This window comes from Microcaecilia unicolor, chromosome 9 (assembly GCF_901765095.1).
Source record: "Microcaecilia unicolor chromosome 9, aMicUni1.1, whole genome shotgun sequence".
NCBI classification, from domain to species: Eukaryota; Metazoa; Chordata; class Amphibia; order Gymnophiona; family Siphonopidae; genus Microcaecilia; species Microcaecilia unicolor.
The window spans coordinates 23,229,243-23,250,287 of record NC_044039.1 but is presented as its reverse complement, the minus strand read 5'-3'; the positions used below and the strand labels follow the sequence as shown (position 1 = coordinate 23,250,287).

The window sequence follows — 21,045 nt, the reverse complement described above, 5'->3', positions numbered from 1 at the left end:
TCATCTTAAAAAATATACGCTTAAAGCATATTCCATTTCTAAAACACCTTGTTTTCAAATTGTGGACTTGAGCAGAAGTTTAAGTTTTTTTCTTTTTTGTAATTTAATTTTCTTCTTTATTGATTCTGTAACATATTGCTTTTCAAACAAGTATGTACTTGATTATATATGTAAAATCTTATAAATAAATAAAATAAAAAAAAAAAAAAAAAAAAAATTGTCTGTGGAAGATTTTGTTTTCCAGTTTTATAAACAAAAAAGGAATCATGGTTTGTGAGCTCTGACCATCTGTTACTAAAAATACTCTTAGAAATTCAGCTGGTCATACTATAGTAAAAATAATTTTTTACATAATTTGAATGCCGTTAGTGTATATACTGCCACTGTTAAAGTATGTTTCATAAATGTAACCAATTAGTGAAAAACTTGTTTGTGTTTCCATAACTAAATGTATGGCTTTAAACACAGAAGCTAAAGCGGTTAGCGCTCTTCAGTTTGGAAAAAGAGACAGATGAGGGGAGAGATGATTGAGGTCTACAAAATCCGAGTAGTGTAGAATGAGTAGAAGTAAATCTATTTTTTACTCATTCCAAAAGTACAAAGACTGGGGGACCCTTGAGGAAGTTAACATAGAAATATTTTAAAATAAAAAGGAGGAAATATTTTTTCACTCAACGAATATTTAAGCGCTGGAACTCATTGCTGGAGAATGTGATAACAGCAGTTAGCGTATCTGGGTTTAAAAAAAAGGTTTGGACAAATTCCTGGAGGAAAAGTCCATAGTCTGCTATTGAGACAGACATGGGGAAGCAAATGCTTGCCCTGGGATTGGTAGATTGGAATTTTGCGCTAATTGGGTTTTTGCCAGGTACTTTTGACGTGGCTTGGCCACTGTTTGGAAGACAGGATACTAGGCTAGATGGACCATTGGTCTGACCCAGTATGGCTACTCTTATGCTACATTCTTATCCCTCCTTGAAGCAGTCACACATTTGCATTCAGAATGCCCCGCTGACAAATGGGTTATGTCCATCCACCAGCGGAAGGAGATGGGAACTATTTTCTCTAAGTAATTTGCCCCTTAAGGATATCGTGCAGCCTGGACTGTTCAGTATTCTGCGTCTCCTAGCGGATGGTGGATGGTTGTGCAGCTCTGCCTTGGTGCTTATCTGGGTGTCAGATGCGCAGGCAGTTCTGGCTGGTTGTCTTCACTCACATTTTATCTGACCTTCCTCAATGAGCTTGGATGACCACGATGGTTCTGGGTCTCATCTCCTGGTTTTGGTGACACCAAGTGGTGCCAGGTCCCTCCCCCCCTCTTCATTCCTGCCCAGTGGGGCATATTTTCCAAGGGATATGAGGCTAGCAGTCATCTGAACAGCGGGTATGTTTATATTATTTCTCTTCTCTCTCAGGTAAGCTGATTTTAGTTTGCAGTGTATTTTATGTAAAAAATTAGGGTTCTGTGCTTTAAGAGTGTTATCAGGAGTGTGCTACTGTCCCCACTGACATAGATATTATGCATTTTGGTACTCGGAAGTAAACGTAGAGATCAAAAACACAAATACAACTGAAGGAATTCAATTGCAAAATGTACCAAGTGGGAATATTGCTATGTCAGCTACACTTGGCAAATTTTGAAATTGATTTTCCTCCAGTTTTGTTTGTGTTTTCAATCTACGTATCTTTTATACTTACCCATTACAAGCCTTTTTAAAGGTTCTATTTGGTTCACTCTGTCTTCAGTTACATCAACTGACGTTTACCAAGTACAGACTCCTGAGGCAGGCATTGTTCGATGAAACACAGTGCCGTGTTGAGTCTTATCTCCTATTAAAGAACATTATTTTTATCTCTCGTCTCTGCGGTTTTTTTTTTTTGGAAAGTGTCCTGTTGATCACGCTACTTCCTTGTCCCTAAATATGTGGTGGCATCAAAAGGCACTAGCTCAAGAGGCAAACCTGCGACATTCATGAACAACTCCCAGTTGAAAGCAACTTCCACTGATGGAACCCCACCAACTGGTCATTCTAAATATTTGGCACTAGCTCTAATGTTTCACCAGGACTATATTACTCAGTGTTTAGGGCTAAAGAAACAGGTCCAGATAAGAATGAGATAGAAAAGTGCTTTGCAAACTTCTCCTAGTGGTACAACCAGTCAGTCTGCTTTTCAGGGTTACTGCAATGAGTAAGCACGAGATAAAGCTGAGCCCTGAAAATGACAGCTACAAATCAAGGTAAGGTATACACAAAAAGTAGCACATATGAGTTTATCTTGTTGGGCAGACTGAATGGACCGTGCAGGTCTTTTTCTGCCATCACCTACTATGTTACATTGGAGATCCACTGTATGCAAATTTTCTCTCAGGAATATTAATTAACAAAACATTTATATCCCGCACCATCCACAGTTCTGGGCGGCTTACAACAGAACACACATAATTAGTAAAAATAAACATTCAATTAAGACTAAGTAATTTTTCAGAAAAACATAAAACATATTAAAAAAGACATAAGTGTGATAATTCTGAAAAAAGCACCACCGACTAGGTTTGCCCCCAGGAGAGTTGAGAAGCACTGCCTGAATGCTGATCAGCCTTAACAGAGTAAGCACAAAAGCAATGTGACTGCCAAAACATACATACCCTGATTCCAGTGTTTGTAGCATCTTGGACAGCTTCTAGCAGTTTGTCATACTTTGAATTAAATGTGACAGTGAAAGCACAGTCAATAATACGACCTGAAAAACAGAAGGAATTCCTTCTGGTTAACCGTATGCATTTAATACAATTGTGTAAGATTACATCATGTGAAAAGTAAAGTAAACACTAACCATTAATATGGGTTCCAAAATCTATTTTGCATACATCATCGTACTGCAATACTGTTAGGTCCCCGGCATTGGGCGTGTAGTGAGCTGCACAATTATTCAATGAACAACCAGTGGGAAATGCAAGACCTGCATTTAAGCCATCCTCCTTTATCAACTTGCGTGAGCAATCTTCTAGCCTTTCACTGTAAGAAGAGTCAAATAGCATTATAGTCACTATCATTGTGCATTAAACACATTATACCAAACACACAGCTCTCAATGGCTATGCAAACCTTCCAAATGCAACCCTGGTATCAATGTATTACTACCAGCAGCCAAATGGATTGCTTATGCCTATTTGTAAATACCTCTACAAGTGATTTAAGCGCGATTTAGACCCTAAAAATTCCAAGAGTGTAATATGGAAAATCTTTAAGAGTCCAGGGACTCAATCTGAAATAAATCCATGCGGCTGTTTCAGTTTGTTTTTTTGTTACATTTGTACCCCGCGCTTTCCCACTCATGGCAGGCTCAATGCGGCTTACATGGGGCAATGGAGGGTTAAGTGACTTGGCCAGAGTCACAAGGAGCTGCCTGAAGTGGGAATCGAACTCAGTTCCCCAGGACCAAAGTCCACCACCCTAACCACTAGGGTTTTTTTTTTTTTTAATATTAAATTGAGTTGCATGTTACGTGCAATTCATACAAAATTAGACACCACACCACACTGAATATTTCTGTGGCTAATGGCAATCTTAATTTAACTATAAAAAACAGATTTAACACTGTTAAATGCATATTAATTCATATTAATTTTCTCAGTCTCCACCTGCTGGTAGGCGAGCACAACCCATCAGTCCAATCCTGGGCCGGTCCGGAGGGATGCTAAGGAATGCTTTAATTCTATCACTGGAAAATATTTAAAAATCAAACTTAAATGTTACTAAAATCTGAGGTTCAGTGGTCAATGAAAGCACACAAGCCTCAATCCAGTGCAGGTTCATGAAGCCTAATACCGCCATTAATCATACCAGCAAGGGACGTAGGCAGATACTGAACCACTTGCAGGTCTTCAATCACTGAGAAAAGATTATTTGCTATAAGTCAAGATAAGTTGCTAAATATCTATGTGCTCTTCTGAATGGTGAACGCATGATTTAAGAGTAAGCTAATGAGCCGAGGACGAGCTCTGCATAGTTATATACGTAATAACGCTAAATATTTTTGAAATCACACAGCGCTTAACAAGTTTGTATAGGCAATCACAAATTAGTGGAAGAATAAAATAGGTTATTTTTAAACACCAGATTTCTTTACCAAATTTCTGTCATTGTCATTCCAGGCTTGATCCAGCTCATCACATATTTTCTCACTTGTCGATGTGCCTCAGCAGCTTGCCTGAAGTCATTCCAAACCTCTTCACTGGCTTGATCCAATGCCTTTTTCTCATCATTACTCACTCTCCAAGCTGCAGTACGCCTTCAGGGGACAAAGAGCAAGTGATAAAAGTTATCAAAAAGCAGGAACTACTAGCAGCTAGCAAGCAAAAGAGAAGGCAAAAATTAAACTGTCATCTATTCACCACGTGTTCAATACACATTTGTTCTAGTTTAACCATATAACATCAATAGTAACAAAGTTGTGAGATTATTCGGTATCACCTGAATTTGATGGTACCAAGGAGTAAAATAAATGGTATTAGAAAATTCATTAAGTTGCGGTTGACCAGTGTCTGTGGATTAGGGAATTACGCTACAGCCAGTAATAGGTTTTGGAACCAGTTTTGGTTTTGTCAGTTTGGTGTTTGGTGTCTTCTTTGGGGTTATTTTTCAGGTGGAAAAGGGTTTTTCACATTCATCTGGTTTTCTCATCTATGATGAGTTTTTACGTTTGATGTTTTTTTTTTCCCTTTTCCTCCTGATTGGAACCAATGATAGTAACGGACTCCTCAAGTTCTAGGGATAGTTTTTGTACATTTGTATTTCCTTATGTGGAGATTTGAGGTTCCTATTTGAATAATTAAATTGTATTGATTCCCGTGTTGGAATCTTTAAGAGTTTACCAAGAGACACCCGCAAACTGGTTTTTGCATTTTCAAACTTCTTAGAGGGGTTCTATTAGAAAATTCATTCATTATACAATTTTATGAGTGCACATCCCATTTTGATTTATGAAAAACAGGTTTGGACTTGGTTGAATGTACATCTTCCTCCATTGCTCTGTCCCCTTATTCAAGTTTATACCCCAAGATGGCCTTCACGATCCGGTCACAAATTGTTGATGATATTTCTGGATAAATCTTTGGGGGGTGGGGGGGGATGCATCAGATCTGAAAGTTAACTGAGCAGGGACCACCTAATAATCTTTCACTTGACCTACACGGACTAACACTAAAATAAATTGGGAAGATATGTAAAATGCAGTACTTTCATCAAGTTTAACGTGTTTGATTTCAGGTGTTTATAGTGATTGCAATTAAAATTAACAACATTAAGGAACCACCGTGGCCTCAACTGAGCATCCACCCCCCCCCCCCCCCCCCCCAATATCATCCAAGAGGGACCCTAGCGGTAGTACAAGGCTACTGCTACAGGTCACAACTACAATTTTGAACCTTGAGCTGGCATGGGCAGGAGCAACCAGGGATTGCTCCTGCCCAACCTATCAGATCAGCAGGGTGTCCTTAAGGTAGGCACAGCGGGCTTCAGGAGGGAAAGGGAAATGGGACTTGATATACCGCCTTTTGAGGTTTTTGCAACTACATTCAAAGCGGTTTACTTATATTCAGGTACTTATTTTGTACCAGGGGCAATGGAGGGTTAAGTGACTTGCCCAGAGTCACAAGGAGCTGCAGTGGGAATCAAACTGAGTTCCCCAGGATCAAAGTTCACTGCACTAACCACCAGGCTACTCCTCCACTCTGGGGAGTGGATGCTCTTGGTGCTACCTCAATTAAAGGGTACATTAAACTTGAAATGGCCAAATCACTGAAAAGGTAGTTTCTGAAGAGCAGCACATGAGAAATTCTAATGAGCAACAATGAAAACAGTGGGGAGAAATTTCCAGAACTTCACCTTTAAAGTTTTCCTTTAACCTGGCGGGTGCTCAAGCTCTTATACTGCTGCTCTGTGAGATAATATAGCTATTCATGTTCACTGGGCTACATCACAACGTGAGTCCCACAGCACTGTACCAGTGCATGCATGTGGAAACTCCTATTAAGAGTCCATGAACACTGTATACACCACAATAGAGCTACATTCTAGTATTGTGTCCCCCTCACCACCACTAGTATCAACCGCAAGATCTTTCTTATCAGCGGAAATTGCATCCTAATCAAATTCCATTGTTATTCTGCCATATGTAGTAAGTGAACACCTGCCAGACGGATGGGCGAGTTGGCCAGAGGCAAGCTACCTGACAGAAATCCAAGTGCCGGATTTGCACTCACGTCAAACGTAGTAGGTAAAATGACCTGACTACACCACAAGCTCTCTCAATTATAGGATTGGAGTAAAAAGAAAAAGCAGTGCTTGGCCCTGGGCATTTCCATTCCATGTAGCCCAAATCTGGGCACTTCTGTTCACTCCACCAGCTCCTTAAAAACTGTAGCCTGGATCCCCGAGCTGACTAGATTTAACATTACACTCAAAAGATGAGTATACAGTTACTAAGAGTATAAATATCTAAAAGCAAATAGCAGTGTAAATTACTCAAAGAGATTTCTTAGGATATTAATAGCAAATGATATAGGGTAGTGGTGGCCAGAAACCAGTGAGGACTATAAAAGACACTGTGGTTAAAAGAACCAAACAGTGCATCGTTACTGAGGTTTACCAGCCCACACCACAATACTGTTTATTGGCACTGGAATGTATGGAGGTCTACGAAGTATAGCAGTCACCTCTTGATTGCAACTGTATGAAATCCAGTACTTAACTATAAACACCTAGGCCAGCGGTCTTTCAACATTAATAACTTTACTATCATTGCCTTAATACAGTTTAAAATTCGTACATACCCATCTTGCATTGGTGGGTATTCACATTCCTCTCCTTTTGGAAAGATCCCACTAGGATACAGATCAAATATTGGAATAGAGGGTGGATCTGTCTGCCCTTTGGCTGTTGAGTAGAAATAAAAGACTTACAAAGCGTTTGCAGCTGGTACTAAACATGGTCTGTGGTTCACTTACACCACAGGTGCTTTAAAAGAGCCCTGAATCAGAACAAGGTATTACAGTTGAGGGGGGTGAAAGAAAGGAGGCAGCTGAATGGAGTTGAGGCTCACCTTTGTGACAAAATCAGTATTTCTATTATCAAAAAGATACTAATTAGGGGGGGGGGGGGGGGGGGGGAAATGCCTACCGACTCCTGAAACAAACACTATAGACACATCTATACTGATATTTAAAATTTAAATAAAGACAAAGAACGTGCAAAAAAAATTATAACATCACATCCGAAAGAACAGGAAACCTAAGTTGCTTGTATTAAAAAAAAAAAAAAAAACTCCTAGTCTCCTAGGACCAGTATCAACCAGAAAGCGAGAGACACACACTCCTGGGCATGCTCCCAATAACATGTTGCCACGGTTAACTTTTCTCAAAATAGCACATAAAAAAAAAAAAAAACAGCAGCACTGGGACAGGTTTAATGGTACACACTGTTACTACAGTTGATTAAAAAAAAAAGTTTACATATAATGAGATTTGGTATATAATGGAACAATCCAATATTTAATGTAAGAAAACTGTTTTATACATCATACACAAAAAGAAAACTACTACTACTACTTAACATTTCTAAAGCGCTACTAGGGTTACACAGCGCTGTACAATTTAACACAGGACAGTCCCTGCTCAAAGAGCTTACAATCTAAAGGACACGTGAACAGTCAGTCTGATAGGGGCAGTCTGGATTTCCTGAAAGGTAGGAGTTAGGTGCCGAACGCAGCATTGAAGAGGTGGGCTTTAAGCAAAGACTTGAAGATGGGAAGGAAGGCTGTTCCAAGCATAGGGTGAGGCGAGGCAGAATGAGCAGAGCCTGGAGTTGGCGGTGGTGGAGAAGGGTAATGAGAGGAGGGATTTGTCCTGTGAACGGAGGTTTCGGGCAGGAACGTAGGGGGAGATGAGGGTAGAGAGGTAGTGAGGGGCGGCAGACTGAGTGCATTTGTAGGTAACTTAAGAAGAATAGCCACACTGGGCCAGACCAATGGTCCATCTAACCCAGTATCCTGTTTCCAACAGTGGCCAAGCCAGGTCACCTGGCAGAAACCCAATCTACTTGTTCTACACCACTCTGGATTTTGTAGACCTCAGTCATATCTCCACTTATCCGTCTCTTTTCCAAGCTGAAGAGCCCTAGCCTCTTTGGCCTTTCCTCATGTGAGAGGAGTTCAATCCCCTTTATCATTCTGGTCGCTCTTCTTTGAGCCTTTTCTAATTCCGCTATATCTTTCTTTTTTATTTTATTTTTTTTTAACTTATTTTCTGCACTTGTACCCCACATTTTCCAACCAAAATTGTCGGTTCAATGTGGCTTACATTTTACATCAATTTAACATATTACATTGTTGTTGGTTACATCAATGTGACCTATTACATTGTTGTTGGGAGTGCACATGTGGCAACCAGAACTGAACGCAATACTCAAGGTGAAGTCGCATCATGGAGTGATACAGAGACATTATAGTATTTTCAGTCTTATTTACCATCCCTTTCCTGTGATCAAATTTCCTTGATTTGATATACCTCTAAAGGGCAGGTGCCACCATAGCGGTTTACATCAATAATACGAAAGCCATAGTAGGAAATTAACTACAATATATAAAATCAAAGGAAAAAAAAAAAAAAAAACTACCGAGGGGAGAAAGGATGGCTTGTAGTGGAAAACCACAATGTAAATATTATGAAAATCTAATAAATCACATTACAAAAACATTAATAACTAGTAAAAAAGGCCCATTTCTGAAGCCAAGGAAACGGGCCCTAGGCAGGCAATTCCTCCCCCCCCCCGCCCCCCCATCAGCGAACCTGTCGCCCACCGCCACCGTTGTGTACTACCTGTGCTGACGTCAGACGCACGCAGAGGATCTTCCAGAGAAGATGAGGAAGGAACGCGAAGGGCACAACAACACTTCGGCTGTCGGGGGTTTGGGTCCCCCATCAGCACAGGTAGTACACAATGGCGGCAGGGGACACTTTTCGGCGGTCCGGGGGGGGGGGGGCCAGATGATTCCAAGGCAGGGGGAAGAGTAGGGTACTCCTCCCCTTGCCTTGGAATCAGCTGTCATGACGTCAGTGCGTGTCTGCCTAGCAGACCACCTTCAGCCTAGGGAGCTACGGTCCCAGGCACAGAACGTTGGCGGTGAGAATTATTATATAGGATGGCCATTTATATAATAACATTTCTAATTGCTAATTAGGAGCACCACACACTACCATAAAAAACAACTAATTTTAAAATCACCATATTAAACAGTTAACCCAAGCCTCTATTACAAATAGGCATTTAAGAAACAAAGGTAAAATAAATTATGCTTTTCAATAATAAAAAAAAATGAATGTAGCAATTAGATATCGAAACTGCTCAGAAAAAGGTGCCGAGTACATCCTCAATCTCTTATGACATTCATTTCTCTATTACCAAATAACATAATTTTCATTTGAGAATTCCAAAAACAAAAATTGTGTTTTGAACAATTTGTATTCTTTATTCCCCAAAATTTCTAAGCTAAGAAATCACCATGACACTAACAAAACTAAACCCCCCAAAAATGCAGCAGTGTCCAATTTACACCACATAATTACTCGCTGTAATTCTAGTGTAGGTGTTAGGATTTATTTCAGGATATCAATGCCCTTGAGAAGACCGTGCCAAAAACTGGGGCACTTACAAGCCTCCCTAGTATGTTTTATACATATAGCATGCTCTGTTCCAGTCTGATATAGGGTGGTGGTGGCCAGAAACCAGTGAGGACTCTGGAATTCGTTGCTGGAGAACATGGTGAAGGCGGTTAGCTTAGCAGAGTTTAAAAAGGGGTTAGACGGTTTCCTACAGGACAAGTCCATAAACCACTACTAAATGGACTTGGGAAAAAGCCACAATTCCAGGAATAACGTATAGAATATTTGTACGTTTGGGAAGCTTGCCAGGTGCCCTTGGCCTGGATTGGCCGCTGTCATGGACAGGATGCTGGGCTCGATGGACCTTTGGTCTTTTCCCAGTGTGGCATTACTTATGTACTTATGTATTACCAAAAATACAAAAAAAAAAAAAAAAAGACTAGAAATAACAGCCTCTACAGTGGGAGAAAAATGGGCCAAGAACAAGTAGTTTCACAACTCTGCTAGAATCAGGGTAGTAGGGATTTAGTACAGTGGTGCTGGTTATACAAAAACACTTTCCACCACCTTCACTATAGAGAAATTAGGTCTTTCCTGATAATTTCCTTTCCATTAGCCTTCTCACTATTCCAGAACCTATGGGAATAGTTGTGTCCATCAACCAGCAGGTGGAGACAGAGAACTTAAAACCTGAGCTGAAACATCTCTGGACATCCAGTCCAGCTCCTCAGTATTTTTGTAGCCAAGCAGTAAGGAGAAACTCAGAATAAACACAACCACCTTAAACAACTTGCTAACCTAACAATTACCAGATGAGCAAACAAGTGTGGACATCTCATCTCTAGACAACTTGTAAAGAAGGGGTATTCAGGAAGCACCACGCAAGGTGACAGTCATTATTTGATCTATTTCTTTGCACCGACTAAACATCTCAGAAACCTTGGGCAGGACTCTAGGAAAGTGGAAAGGACCCATGGAAAGAAAAAAAAAAAAAAAAACATTTGATAAGGCCTAATTTTTCCTTCCATTACATAGCTTCCCATTATTTCAGAACAAGTAATCCCTGGAGTAGGTGGGATCCTGGCACCGCCACCCTGAGAATCGAAATCCCAAAACTGGCTTCAGAGTGCGCCACAACGTTCATTCTGTAGTGCTCGGCAAAGGTATGCAGTGTCGACCATGTCGCCAGTTTGCAAATATCCAAGGTAATCTCAGCACAGGATGTTGCTGTACGCCTTCAAGAATAAGCCCACAAGGCCTGAGGAGCCCACTCCTCAGCAACTAAAATAAGGGCGCATGCTGATTCTCTGGTGCCGAAAGACCACCACAACCTTGGTAAATGTTCTTGGAGCTGAGGCAAGACCGAAGGGCGAGTCTGATGTGCACAGAAAAGGAGAGGGATCTAGGGGTGATAGTATCTGAGGATCTGAAGCCGACAAAGCGGTGGCCATAGCCAGAAGGATGATAGGCTGTATAGAGAGGTGTAACCAGCAGAAGAAAGGAGGTGTTGATGCCCCTCTACAAGTCATTGGTGAAGCCCCACCTGGAGTATTGTGCTCAGTTTTGGAGGCTGTATCTTGCTAAGGTTGTAAAAAGACTTGAAACGGTGCAAAGAAAAGCTACAAAAATGGTATGGGATTTGTGTTACGTACGAGGAGAGATTTACTAACCTGAACAAGTATACCCTGGAGGAAAGGAGAAATAAGGGCAATATGATACAGACATTATCCGTAAACAAACCTTTTCCACAGATGGGAAGGCGGTAGAACTAGAGGACATGAACTGAGGTTGAAGGGGGGCAGACTCGAGAAAAATGTCAGGAAGTACTTTTTCTTGGAGAGGGTGGTGGATACTTGGAATGCCCTCCCACAGGAGGTGGTGGAGATGAAAACGATAACTGAATTCAAAAATGCATGGGATAAACACAAAGGAATCCAGTTCAGAAGGAATGGATCCACAGAAGCTTAGCGGAGATTGGGTGGCAATACTGGTAACTGGGAAGCAAAGCTAGTGCTGGGCAGATTTCTACAGTCTGTGCCCTTGCCCTGAAAATGGCAAGGACAAATCAAGGTCAGGGGTACATATAAAGTAGCTCATACAATGAGTTTATCTTGTTGGGTAAACTGGATGGCCCGTACAGGTCTTTATCTGCCGTCATCTACTATGTTACTATGTAACTGGAAGTGACAGCCCAGCACCGTAAAACATAGAAACCTCTGATGCAGTGGCCATACGGGTACATGCAAGTACCACCACCATAACCTTGGTAAATGTTCTTAGAGCTGTGGCGAGACTGAAGGGCAAAGCCCTGAACTGGAAGTGACGGCCCAGCATCTCAAAATGTAGAAACGTCTGATGCAGTGGCTGTATGGGTATATGCAAGCACGCCTCCTTGAGATTGAGGGCGGTGAGAAATTCTCCCGCTTGAACCCAGGCTATGACTGCTCTTAACGTCTTCTATGCGAAAGCAGGACACTCTGAGGAAGCAGTTTAGACCTTGAAACCTAAGGCCGGACGGAAGGAGCCTTCCTTCTTTAGGACAATGAAGTAGGCAGAGTACCTGCCTTGTACTTGTTTGGCCTGGGGAACTGGAACAATGGCCCGGAGTACCAGCAAGGAATCTACGGTAGCCTGAACCTCGACTACCTTGGTTTCCTTTCGACAAAAAGAGAGGAGCAACCAGGTGGGAGAACTCCAAATGGTAACCTTCTGTAAGAATATCCAGAACCCACTGATCTGACGTGATTTCGAACCACTCCTTCCGAAACTCCTGAGGATGTCCTCCCACTGGAGTAAGAATGGACCAGCCTTGCATCATCGCGAAGCTCTGGAAGCATCGAGTGATCTAGCTGACAGAGGAGGACTTCCTATCTTCATGAAAGGAAGATTGGCATGCCTGAAAGCAGGACTCAACCATATTGCTGACGACCAGGCCAGTTCTGTCTGCTGTTCTGAAATCAAGAGCTCCCTGAAGACAGAAAACAAGAGTCATTTCAGCAACTTCTGGCAACCGATGTGGCTTAGTTTCCCACAGTTCTTTCACCAAGTTACCGAGATCGTCTCCAAATAAACTGCCCTTTCAGGCAAGTGGTTAACTAGACATGACCGATGCTGCTTCAGCTGCCCAATGCCACAACCAGAGTTGTTGATGTGCCCTAACAGCCAAAGCCAAAGACATATTGTGGGCTGTAACATGTCATAAATAGCATTCGCCAAGCAGGTCAAACCCCACTTCCAGAAAGGCATTATGGTGCTAGTTTTATGTTGCAGACTGCTCTTGCCATGAATGAGTTGAACACTGTCATTTGAAGGCTGTAGGTCTTTTATAACAATGCCCTTTTCCACCGGCAAGGTGGTTTTCTTAGTCACCATAATAACCAGGAAGCCCATCTTGGAAAACTGCAATTTATCCTTCTCCTCCAGAAAGAACGGGAGAGGCGAGCCATGGCTCTTCCCACTCTCAGCCCTGCGTCCAATGAGACCCATTCTGCTGTAATCGGGTCCTGAATGTCTGGATGCATTGGGAAGGCCTTAGAAGGACCTCCAAGCACCTCATGATAGATGACGATGGAACTCCTGCTGCCGAAGCAGAAGGCTCCTCAATGGAAAGCACTGCCAGTGCCTCAGAAATAAGAGTACTGAGCTACTCTTTTATGAAACCTCAATACTGTCAAATCATCTCCCTCCTCTAACAGCTCCTTCAACAAGGGCTCCTCTGAATAGACTGAGGCCACATTAGATAAGACTGTGTTTCTCTCTCTATCGCCCACTCCTAGAGGTCTAAACAAGATCTCTTAAGAGCCGGAGGGGCAGCAGGATGAGAAACTGTAGCACCTTGCAGCAACTCCGACTGACCCTGCTTCAATAAATAGGCCTGGTGTAAGAGCAATATAAACTCCAAAGAAAACAAAGATCCAGATGCAGCAGCATGCTCTGTCAGGCCCTAAGGTTTTAAGATGGCAGCTGTGCTGTGTCTAATCAGTCAGAGGCTGCTCCTCACTGCCAGTCAGCCCCAACAAATGGTGCCTGTTCCTGCACTCTCCTGTATCACACTGCATATCAGCCCTGCCAAAGAGCCCGAAGACCCTGACATACTCAGATGCAGCGCCGAATCCAAATATGTGCTGCCACCGACCATTTCCTCTATGCCCCACAGGATTCCTGACTTGCTCACAGTGCAATGTCCCAACGCTCGGCCGGTCCCAAAGTAGAACCACCACTTAACTGCCTCCACCAGATTCGCCATTTACTCCTATCATCACCAGCGCAACACAACATTCTCAAGCAGCGAGTCAGGATATTGCACCAAGTAGACCTTGCAGCCCTCCAAGTGGTTCCACCTCAAACTTTAGTCGGACTTACCCCTGTCGACTGCTCCCCCCCCCAAGCTCACAGTCTCCACAAGTCTTACCACAGATGAGGAAGGCTCAGGACTAATACTCTGTCCCATACTCTCCAGTAAACCTCTTTCTTTTTGTTTTGGTTTTTTTTTTTAGGCTGTTGTGCTGGAAAAGGAAAGCTCCATGGGAAACTGGGGAGAGATGAAGTAAATTCACAGGGACCACAGACAAAGGATCTGAAGACCTCCAGATAGGACTCTGCAGACTCAAGCCACTCACAAAGATCAACTAGACCAGAAGCAAATCACCCAGAACCAGAGGCTGAAAATTGTGTCCATCCACCAGGAGATAGAAAATACAGATGCCAAGAGAGATGTCTCAGCTCAGTTGTCAGTTGATAAAGACTACTATCCCCAAATAGTACGAAGCTATATAATGGAACAGTTGCTTTCATGTTCCTGATGAGAACCAGATGGGAAAGGAAAAAGGTGAAACATCTTTGAAATAAGGCAGGCAAAAATGACACCTCTGAAAAGGAGCCAAAAATTGCATTTCAAGACTCACATCCTCGCTTCTTTCTCTTCTTCTTCTTTTTCTTCCCTGCTGCTCCGTCTCCTTCTCCTTCCCCTTCTCCATCTAGTAAAACAAAAACCTCAATGTCAGTAAGGACAGACATGTTATCCACAAAAGCACCTAGGACAACCTTTACACAGAGACCAGCATTTAAAAATAACTCATTAGCAGTGCCCAAGCTTCAAGAAACCCAATTTAACAGCAGAAAGCTGGCCAGATATTGGAAGGTACAGGCAAAAAAATTAGTTTCATTTTGATTCCTCTTATCGCCTTTTATGTTGTTCCACATTAGTGCATGTTTGTTTTGGGTTTTTTTTAAACAGAAAGAGTACATCCCTATGTGGGCCCGAGTGGTGAAAATCTCAATGGAAGACAAGTCAGTTAAATGAATGTTTCTAGAGTTGCTGTTCTGAGGAAAATAATCCAGCATACAGCACAGCTATTGAACTTCCAGTGCCCTCTAATGGCATTACCTGATTTGACTCAGGTTCCGCATTATTCTTTGCTCCCTTCTGATCATCAGCAAATAACCACCAATATGTAGGTAATATTTAGAAGACTGAGATTAAAGGTCTTAACCACACCAATTCAGTGACATTTCACCCCCTTTTCTTTTTATTTCACCAGTTTCTTAGTGCTTTGTTGGGTGTCTGCCACCATCAAAACCGGATGAAGGCTCATAGCAGTACAGCCCCAGTAAACCCTCTCCCTTTTCCCTATTTAACCCAGCCATCAGTGTGACAGACTGCAGACATCAGGTTCCTAGAAAATGGTACATGCATACCCAGAATTTAGCCACTGCATGCCAGTTTTGTGAAGGCTAGGGGATCCCTCCATCCAGGAGATGTGACTAAAGAAAACAAGTTGAATTTTGGTTATCTAACAGAGTTTGCAAGGAGGTGGGTATCTCGGTTTATTAGGCAAGCTGCTACAGTCTCTGCTGTTCACTGTCAACCCAAAGTTCTCCATCTTTTTGCAACATATCATCTCAGGAAGGCTATTCTACGTATAAGTCATGCTCCCTCTGTCCACATTTTGAGACTGCTTTTAACCAAGTTTCCGTTTCCAAAGGCACATTGAGAAGTTAATGTATGTAAGCAACAGTGGCACTTTGGTATCTTTGTGTGTGACAGTGGTAACTGTGGGTAGTTCTGTATGAGCAAGAGTTTTTCTCTGTTTATGGATACTAGAGGAATAAAGAGAACCAAGCCAGCTCCTGCTTTTTTTCCCCACTAGGATTCCGTAGTGGAACCAGGGACCACTATTCCCCATCCCCTTCCAGCAGGGTCCCGTAGCGACCTGTGCCAGCATTAGCCCCAGGACCAGGCTATGGACTGAAAACCCCCAGGGATCAGGCTTTCTTCACTCCTCACTACACCAGCCCACTTTACAATCTGCTGAAGTTTTATATTTATTTTTCATGCACACAAACAGGGGATTCCAGTCTACACCAACCCTTATAATGATGATGTCACTGGAGCAGTTAAGTTTTTCTCCACAGCCATCCGCTGGTAGCAAAACAGTAGGAATGGGAACATCCCAAGCGATCATCTCTTCCTTCTCCATAATTCTCCTAGGGCCATGATCCCAGTGCTTTCCCGTTACTTCAACGCTGTAATGTTTACAAACTTACCAATGGATGAGATGTGCTGATTATTGTCTAGTTCAGCTCCTAGCCCAGTGCTCAGGGGGTCTTCAAAATACCCTCAATGCGGAGGTAAATTTGCATACAATGGATGTAGCGCATGTAAATTTCTCTCATGCATATTCATTGGGAGTATCCTGACAACCTGGGTGTGTCTTGAGCACTGGGTTGAGCACCCCTGGCCTGGTAGGATAAGGAAGCCTTCTTAGGCACGATTCAAGTACTATAGCAGGTGTCAACAGACTGAGGGCCAGATGCACAAAGCTTACAACCATGCTGTTAACGTTCACTTTAGATTGGTTCTAGCCAATATAAAGCAAGCGGTTATTTAGCTAGTAATGCACACACTAGTTACCATCATCATCTTCATCCTTGTCATCCAATGTTTGTTTCTCCAGTTGCTTAGTTACATCATTAATAGAGGCAGCTCCCATATCCTTCTCTACATCCTGTGGTCCTTTAAAAGAAATGAAAATGTACTTAATCTTACTGTCCACATCATGAAAAATATCAATATCTTCAGCACAGCAAAAAGATGTGTGTTCTCAAGCATCCTTTGCAGGAATCTGTCAAATCTCTGGCTCTCTTCCCTCAGATTTTCTCCATACAAGTCTCCTCAAGGCACTGCCCTGGGATTCAGTGCTACTGGTTTATAGATGTTTCCTACCCCTCTACTTCACTCCCATCAGCAATCTGAATAATGGTCAAATGCTTCACATATTCCACCATTAATGTGGCTTAGATAAGATCTCCTAATATCTGTCAGCTCAGCATTACTGTGCTTTGTCTCCTTAGTTACAGCAGAAAATATTTGATGTCTTGCTTGGTCTTATGACCGGAACATGTGAATCTAAATTTCAAAACATCAGCTGCTCAGAAGTCTTAGCATTAATGTTTGAAGAGGCAATCTTTGTATATTATTCATAAAACACAGATGGCCTCTTTTTCAGTACTGGCAAACACTGCTAGTGAGATGCGACAAAAGGGAAAGGTGATAGGATTTGATATACACCTTTTTGTAGTTAAAATAAAGAATGGTCTTTCAAAGGAAATGCTCTTAGCGTCTGCTATTCAGTATTTATGTGATCAGCCAGTGTAACATAAAATGAGATTTAAAGAACACAAGCCCCTTCTCATATAAAATATCAACTTTGGGGGCATCCCCAGGGGCTCAGATAAATGCTGTACACTAACTACCGTGTAGGCAGCTTGATTCTCCTGCTCCTCAGGTCATAAGGCATTATTCATACACACCCCCCCCCCCCCCCCCACAAGGGCCAGAAAGGGCTTGTGGTCACTGCATGGGAATGGCACTTATACTCATAATTTCTGACTGATCATCTAAGTTATGAAGAGAGCCAGAGTGCATAATTCCTGTCCCAGGATGGTTGCTAAAATGCCAACTAGATATGATGAGGGTGTGAGAGAATATAAATTATTGATGAAAACCCGATGAAGGCTCATGGCACCAGATCCCAGTCTAGTTCTGACTGAACTGGAGAGGGGAAAAAAAGCACTCTTATATTGGTACCACATATTGTATTACAACTTCTAAAGACCAGATTTCCAGCCTTCTCTTATGTGGAATGGATCATGCAACAACATGTAGTGCAGGGGTGCGGGTTCTGTTTTCTCATAAGCAGTGGCATGTTAAGGTTTGTATCATGGTGCTATTGTTAGGATGCTTTGCAGTGTTGTTAACCTGTTGTATTGTTTTCTCTTTTCTCTGCAACTTTTTCAATAAAAATTTAAACAAAGATAGTTTTCCCCAGGACCAAGAGAGCTTAATACTGTGGTTAATGTGTTTTGAACTAAGCTGACTTAAGCTTGGGGAACAGTTTGTGGACCAAAATAAATAAATAAATAATAAAACATCACAGACATAAGCAAAAACTGTATACATTTCATGCCCAAAAATGAGACCCTAAAATTAGAACTAAACAGCAGCTACAGTATGAACTACACATATTCAATAACCTTTTATATTTACTCCTAGTTAAACCCTCGTTTCCCATCCCTAATTCAGAAGGCCAAAGCAAAGGTAAACAGTCTCAAAAAGCACTTCATACCAAGACAAAGGGAAGGCAAACCAGGTCACGCTGATCAACTGTATGCCATTCTGTGACTCTCAATATGCTTATGCAGCACAGAATGATCTGTTCATGAAGAAAAAAAAAACTTGACAGCATTAAACACTAGCTATATCACTAAATGCCTTTAATTATATGTTTGTAACGCCAAAATTCAAGGTTCACAAACAAGTTTGGCATCTAAGCTAACCAAGCTACGCAATAAACTTGTTCTTGATTTAGAAGGCTAAAGATATGCATAAACTGGACAAATATTCATTACTGGATATCCTAAACAAACAAACAAAAAAACTCTGTTTACAGCTCTAGACCCACAAACTTAAATCTTCAACTGTCAATCTTTATGTCCTTATCAGCACTGGTAATGGAAAATTGTAGGTACCACTACAAAATAATATGTGAACCCAAGAGACATCCTGCACAAACTCCAACTGATGTTTTGACAAATGTTTTCTTCTGCTCTGAAACCTCTTGCTCGTTCCCTCTGGAAAAACAGCAGGGTCGTGGTGCACCAGACTGAAAAGGGACTTTACACTACGGTCCGAACGGGTGCAGTGTCTACATCCAGTTTCAAAAGTAGGACTCCATCAAGGATTATGCAACACATTCTGTGCGCAACGAGTATACGGCCAATGGGGGCAGCTTGTAATCACTACACGTGTAAAGCAGGGTCTAAAAAAATGGGACAAAAAGAATAATTTCTTTTTCTTGGTCTATCAACCGTAACTGAAATCCCCAAATCGGTCCCTTCCCCCCTTTTTTTTCCCCTAAGGTTATCAACAGAAATCAAACAAAATCAAACATGGAAAAGAAAATAAGATGATACCTTTTTTTTTATTGGACATAACTTAATACATTTCTTGATGTTGCCCTTCTTCGGCAGACAGAACCCCCTGCCCCAACCTATCTTCCATAGCGCTCACCCCCCCCCCCTTCATTTCCTCATTCTCTCGAAGAGTATCTCTCCCCCCCCCCCTTCTCACACACCCCTTTCCCCCAACCACCCCCCCATTTCCTCATTCTCTCGAAGAGCATCTCTCCCCCCCCTTCTCACACACCCCTTTCCCCCACCCACCCCCCCCCCATTTCCTCATTCTCTCGAAGAGTATCTCTCCCCCCCCTTCTCACACACCCCTTTCCCCCAACCACCCCCCCATTTCCTCATTCTCTCGAAGAGTATCTCTCCCCCCCCCTTCTCACACACCCCTTTCCCCCAACCCCCCCCCCATTTCCTCATTCTCTCGAAGAGTATCTCCCCCCCCCCCTTCTCACACACCCCTTTCCCCCAACCCCCCCCCCCATTTCCTCATTCTCTCGAAGAGTATCTCTCCCCCCCCCCCCCCCAAGGGTCCCGTCTACCTTCGGGTCTCCCCTCCTCCTCCTCCCCATCTCGTCCGTCCCTCCCCCTACCTGCCGCCGTTTTGCTCTTTTTCTTCTTCTTTTTCTTCTTCTTGGCAGCTTCCTCGGACTCCAACTCCCCGTTCACGTGAACCTTCTCAGGCGGGCCCACCGCCACTTGAGTTTCCTCCTGTTGTTCTTCCTTTCCGGAGACTGCCAGGGGCTGCCGCTGCAGGCCCGCCATCTTCCCGCAGAGAGGAGGCGAGACGAGGCCGACCGTGTCGTCGGCTCTATGGTGAGAGCCGTCCCGCAGGGGCATGCTGGGATAGCGGCGGCTCCGGAACCTGACTGTCCGTCTCTCTCACGCGCCTCACACACCGTCTGCTCTGCTGCGACTAATGCAGAGATGATGACGCTGGCGCGAGAGCTCCTCGCTACGCCAGAGAATTCAAGCGTTCCCCGGGGGAGGGGGGGAGGGGAAGAAGGGAAAGAAGAAGCTTGGTACGTTGGTACGTCAGGCCGTCCTGACGTCATAATACGGACAGTGTCGGTCAGCTGTTTCAAACATGGCGGGAGCTAGTTAGTGAATAGTTATGTGAAAATTTAAGGGCTAGGAGCCAACTTTTCTTAATGATTGAGGATGCTATGGCTAAACCCATCACAATCTACCCGTTTCTCCCTTGGACAAACTTAGTGAAAGCATCTGCTCAACACTGGGGATGCTCAAGCACCCACAGAGCTGGTACCTATGGGTCCTACCAAACTTTAATTAAAACGAGTCCATAAACCACTACTAAATGGACTTGGGAAAAATCCACAATTCCAGGAATAGCATGTATAGAATGTTTGTACGTTTGGGAAGCTCGCCAGGCGCCCTTGGCCTGGATTGGCCGCTGTCGTGGACAGGATGCTGGGCTCAATGGACCCTTGGTCTTTTCCCAGAGTGGCATTACTTATGTACTTATGTCCTCTACTTGGCTCACTTTTATTACATAGAGCAGTGATTTAACCTATTGTGATGTCATAGTGGCTCATTCCACCAATAAGAGCCAACCTCATTAGTGATGTCACAATGGCTTGATTGTATAGAATGTTTGTACGTTTGGGAAGCTTGCCAGGTGCCCTTGGCCTGGATTGGCCGCTGTCGTGGACTGGATGCTGGGCTCAATGGACCCTTGGTCTTTTCCCAGTGTGGCATTACTTATGTACTTATGTCCTCTACTTGGCTCACTTTTATTACATAGAGCAGTGATTTAACCTATTGTGATGTCATAGTGGCTCATTCCACCAATAAGAGCCAACCTCATTAGTGATGTCACAATGGCTTGATTGTATAGAATGTTTGTACGTTTGGGAAGCTTGCCAGGTGCCCTTGGCCTGGATTGGCCGCTGTCGTGG

General features: G+C 42.9%; 1 protein-coding gene across 1 annotated transcript in view; it reads right to left on the bottom strand.

Moving 5' to 3' along the window:
• Window positions 1–20,126, bottom strand: part of LOC115478143 (methionine aminopeptidase 2-like) — a 33,994-nt gene extending 13,868 nt beyond the window's left edge. Inside the window, exons 1-7 of the mRNA XM_030215389.1 lie at window positions 19,720–20,126; window positions 16,575–16,676; window positions 14,566–14,637; window positions 6,836–6,938; window positions 4,132–4,293; window positions 2,836–3,017; window positions 2,648–2,742 (exon numbers count right to left, since the gene is read on the bottom strand). Of these exons, the coding sequence (XP_030071249.1) occupies window positions 2,648–2,742; window positions 2,836–3,017; window positions 4,132–4,293; window positions 6,836–6,938; window positions 14,566–14,637; window positions 16,575–16,676; window positions 19,720–19,966 (963 nt within the window). The 5' untranslated portion in view covers window positions 19,967–20,126. The remainder of the gene's footprint in view (window positions 1–2,647; window positions 2,743–2,835; window positions 3,018–4,131; window positions 4,294–6,835; window positions 6,939–14,565; window positions 14,638–16,574; window positions 16,677–19,719) is intronic.
• Window positions 20,127–21,045: the final 919 nt, after the last annotated feature.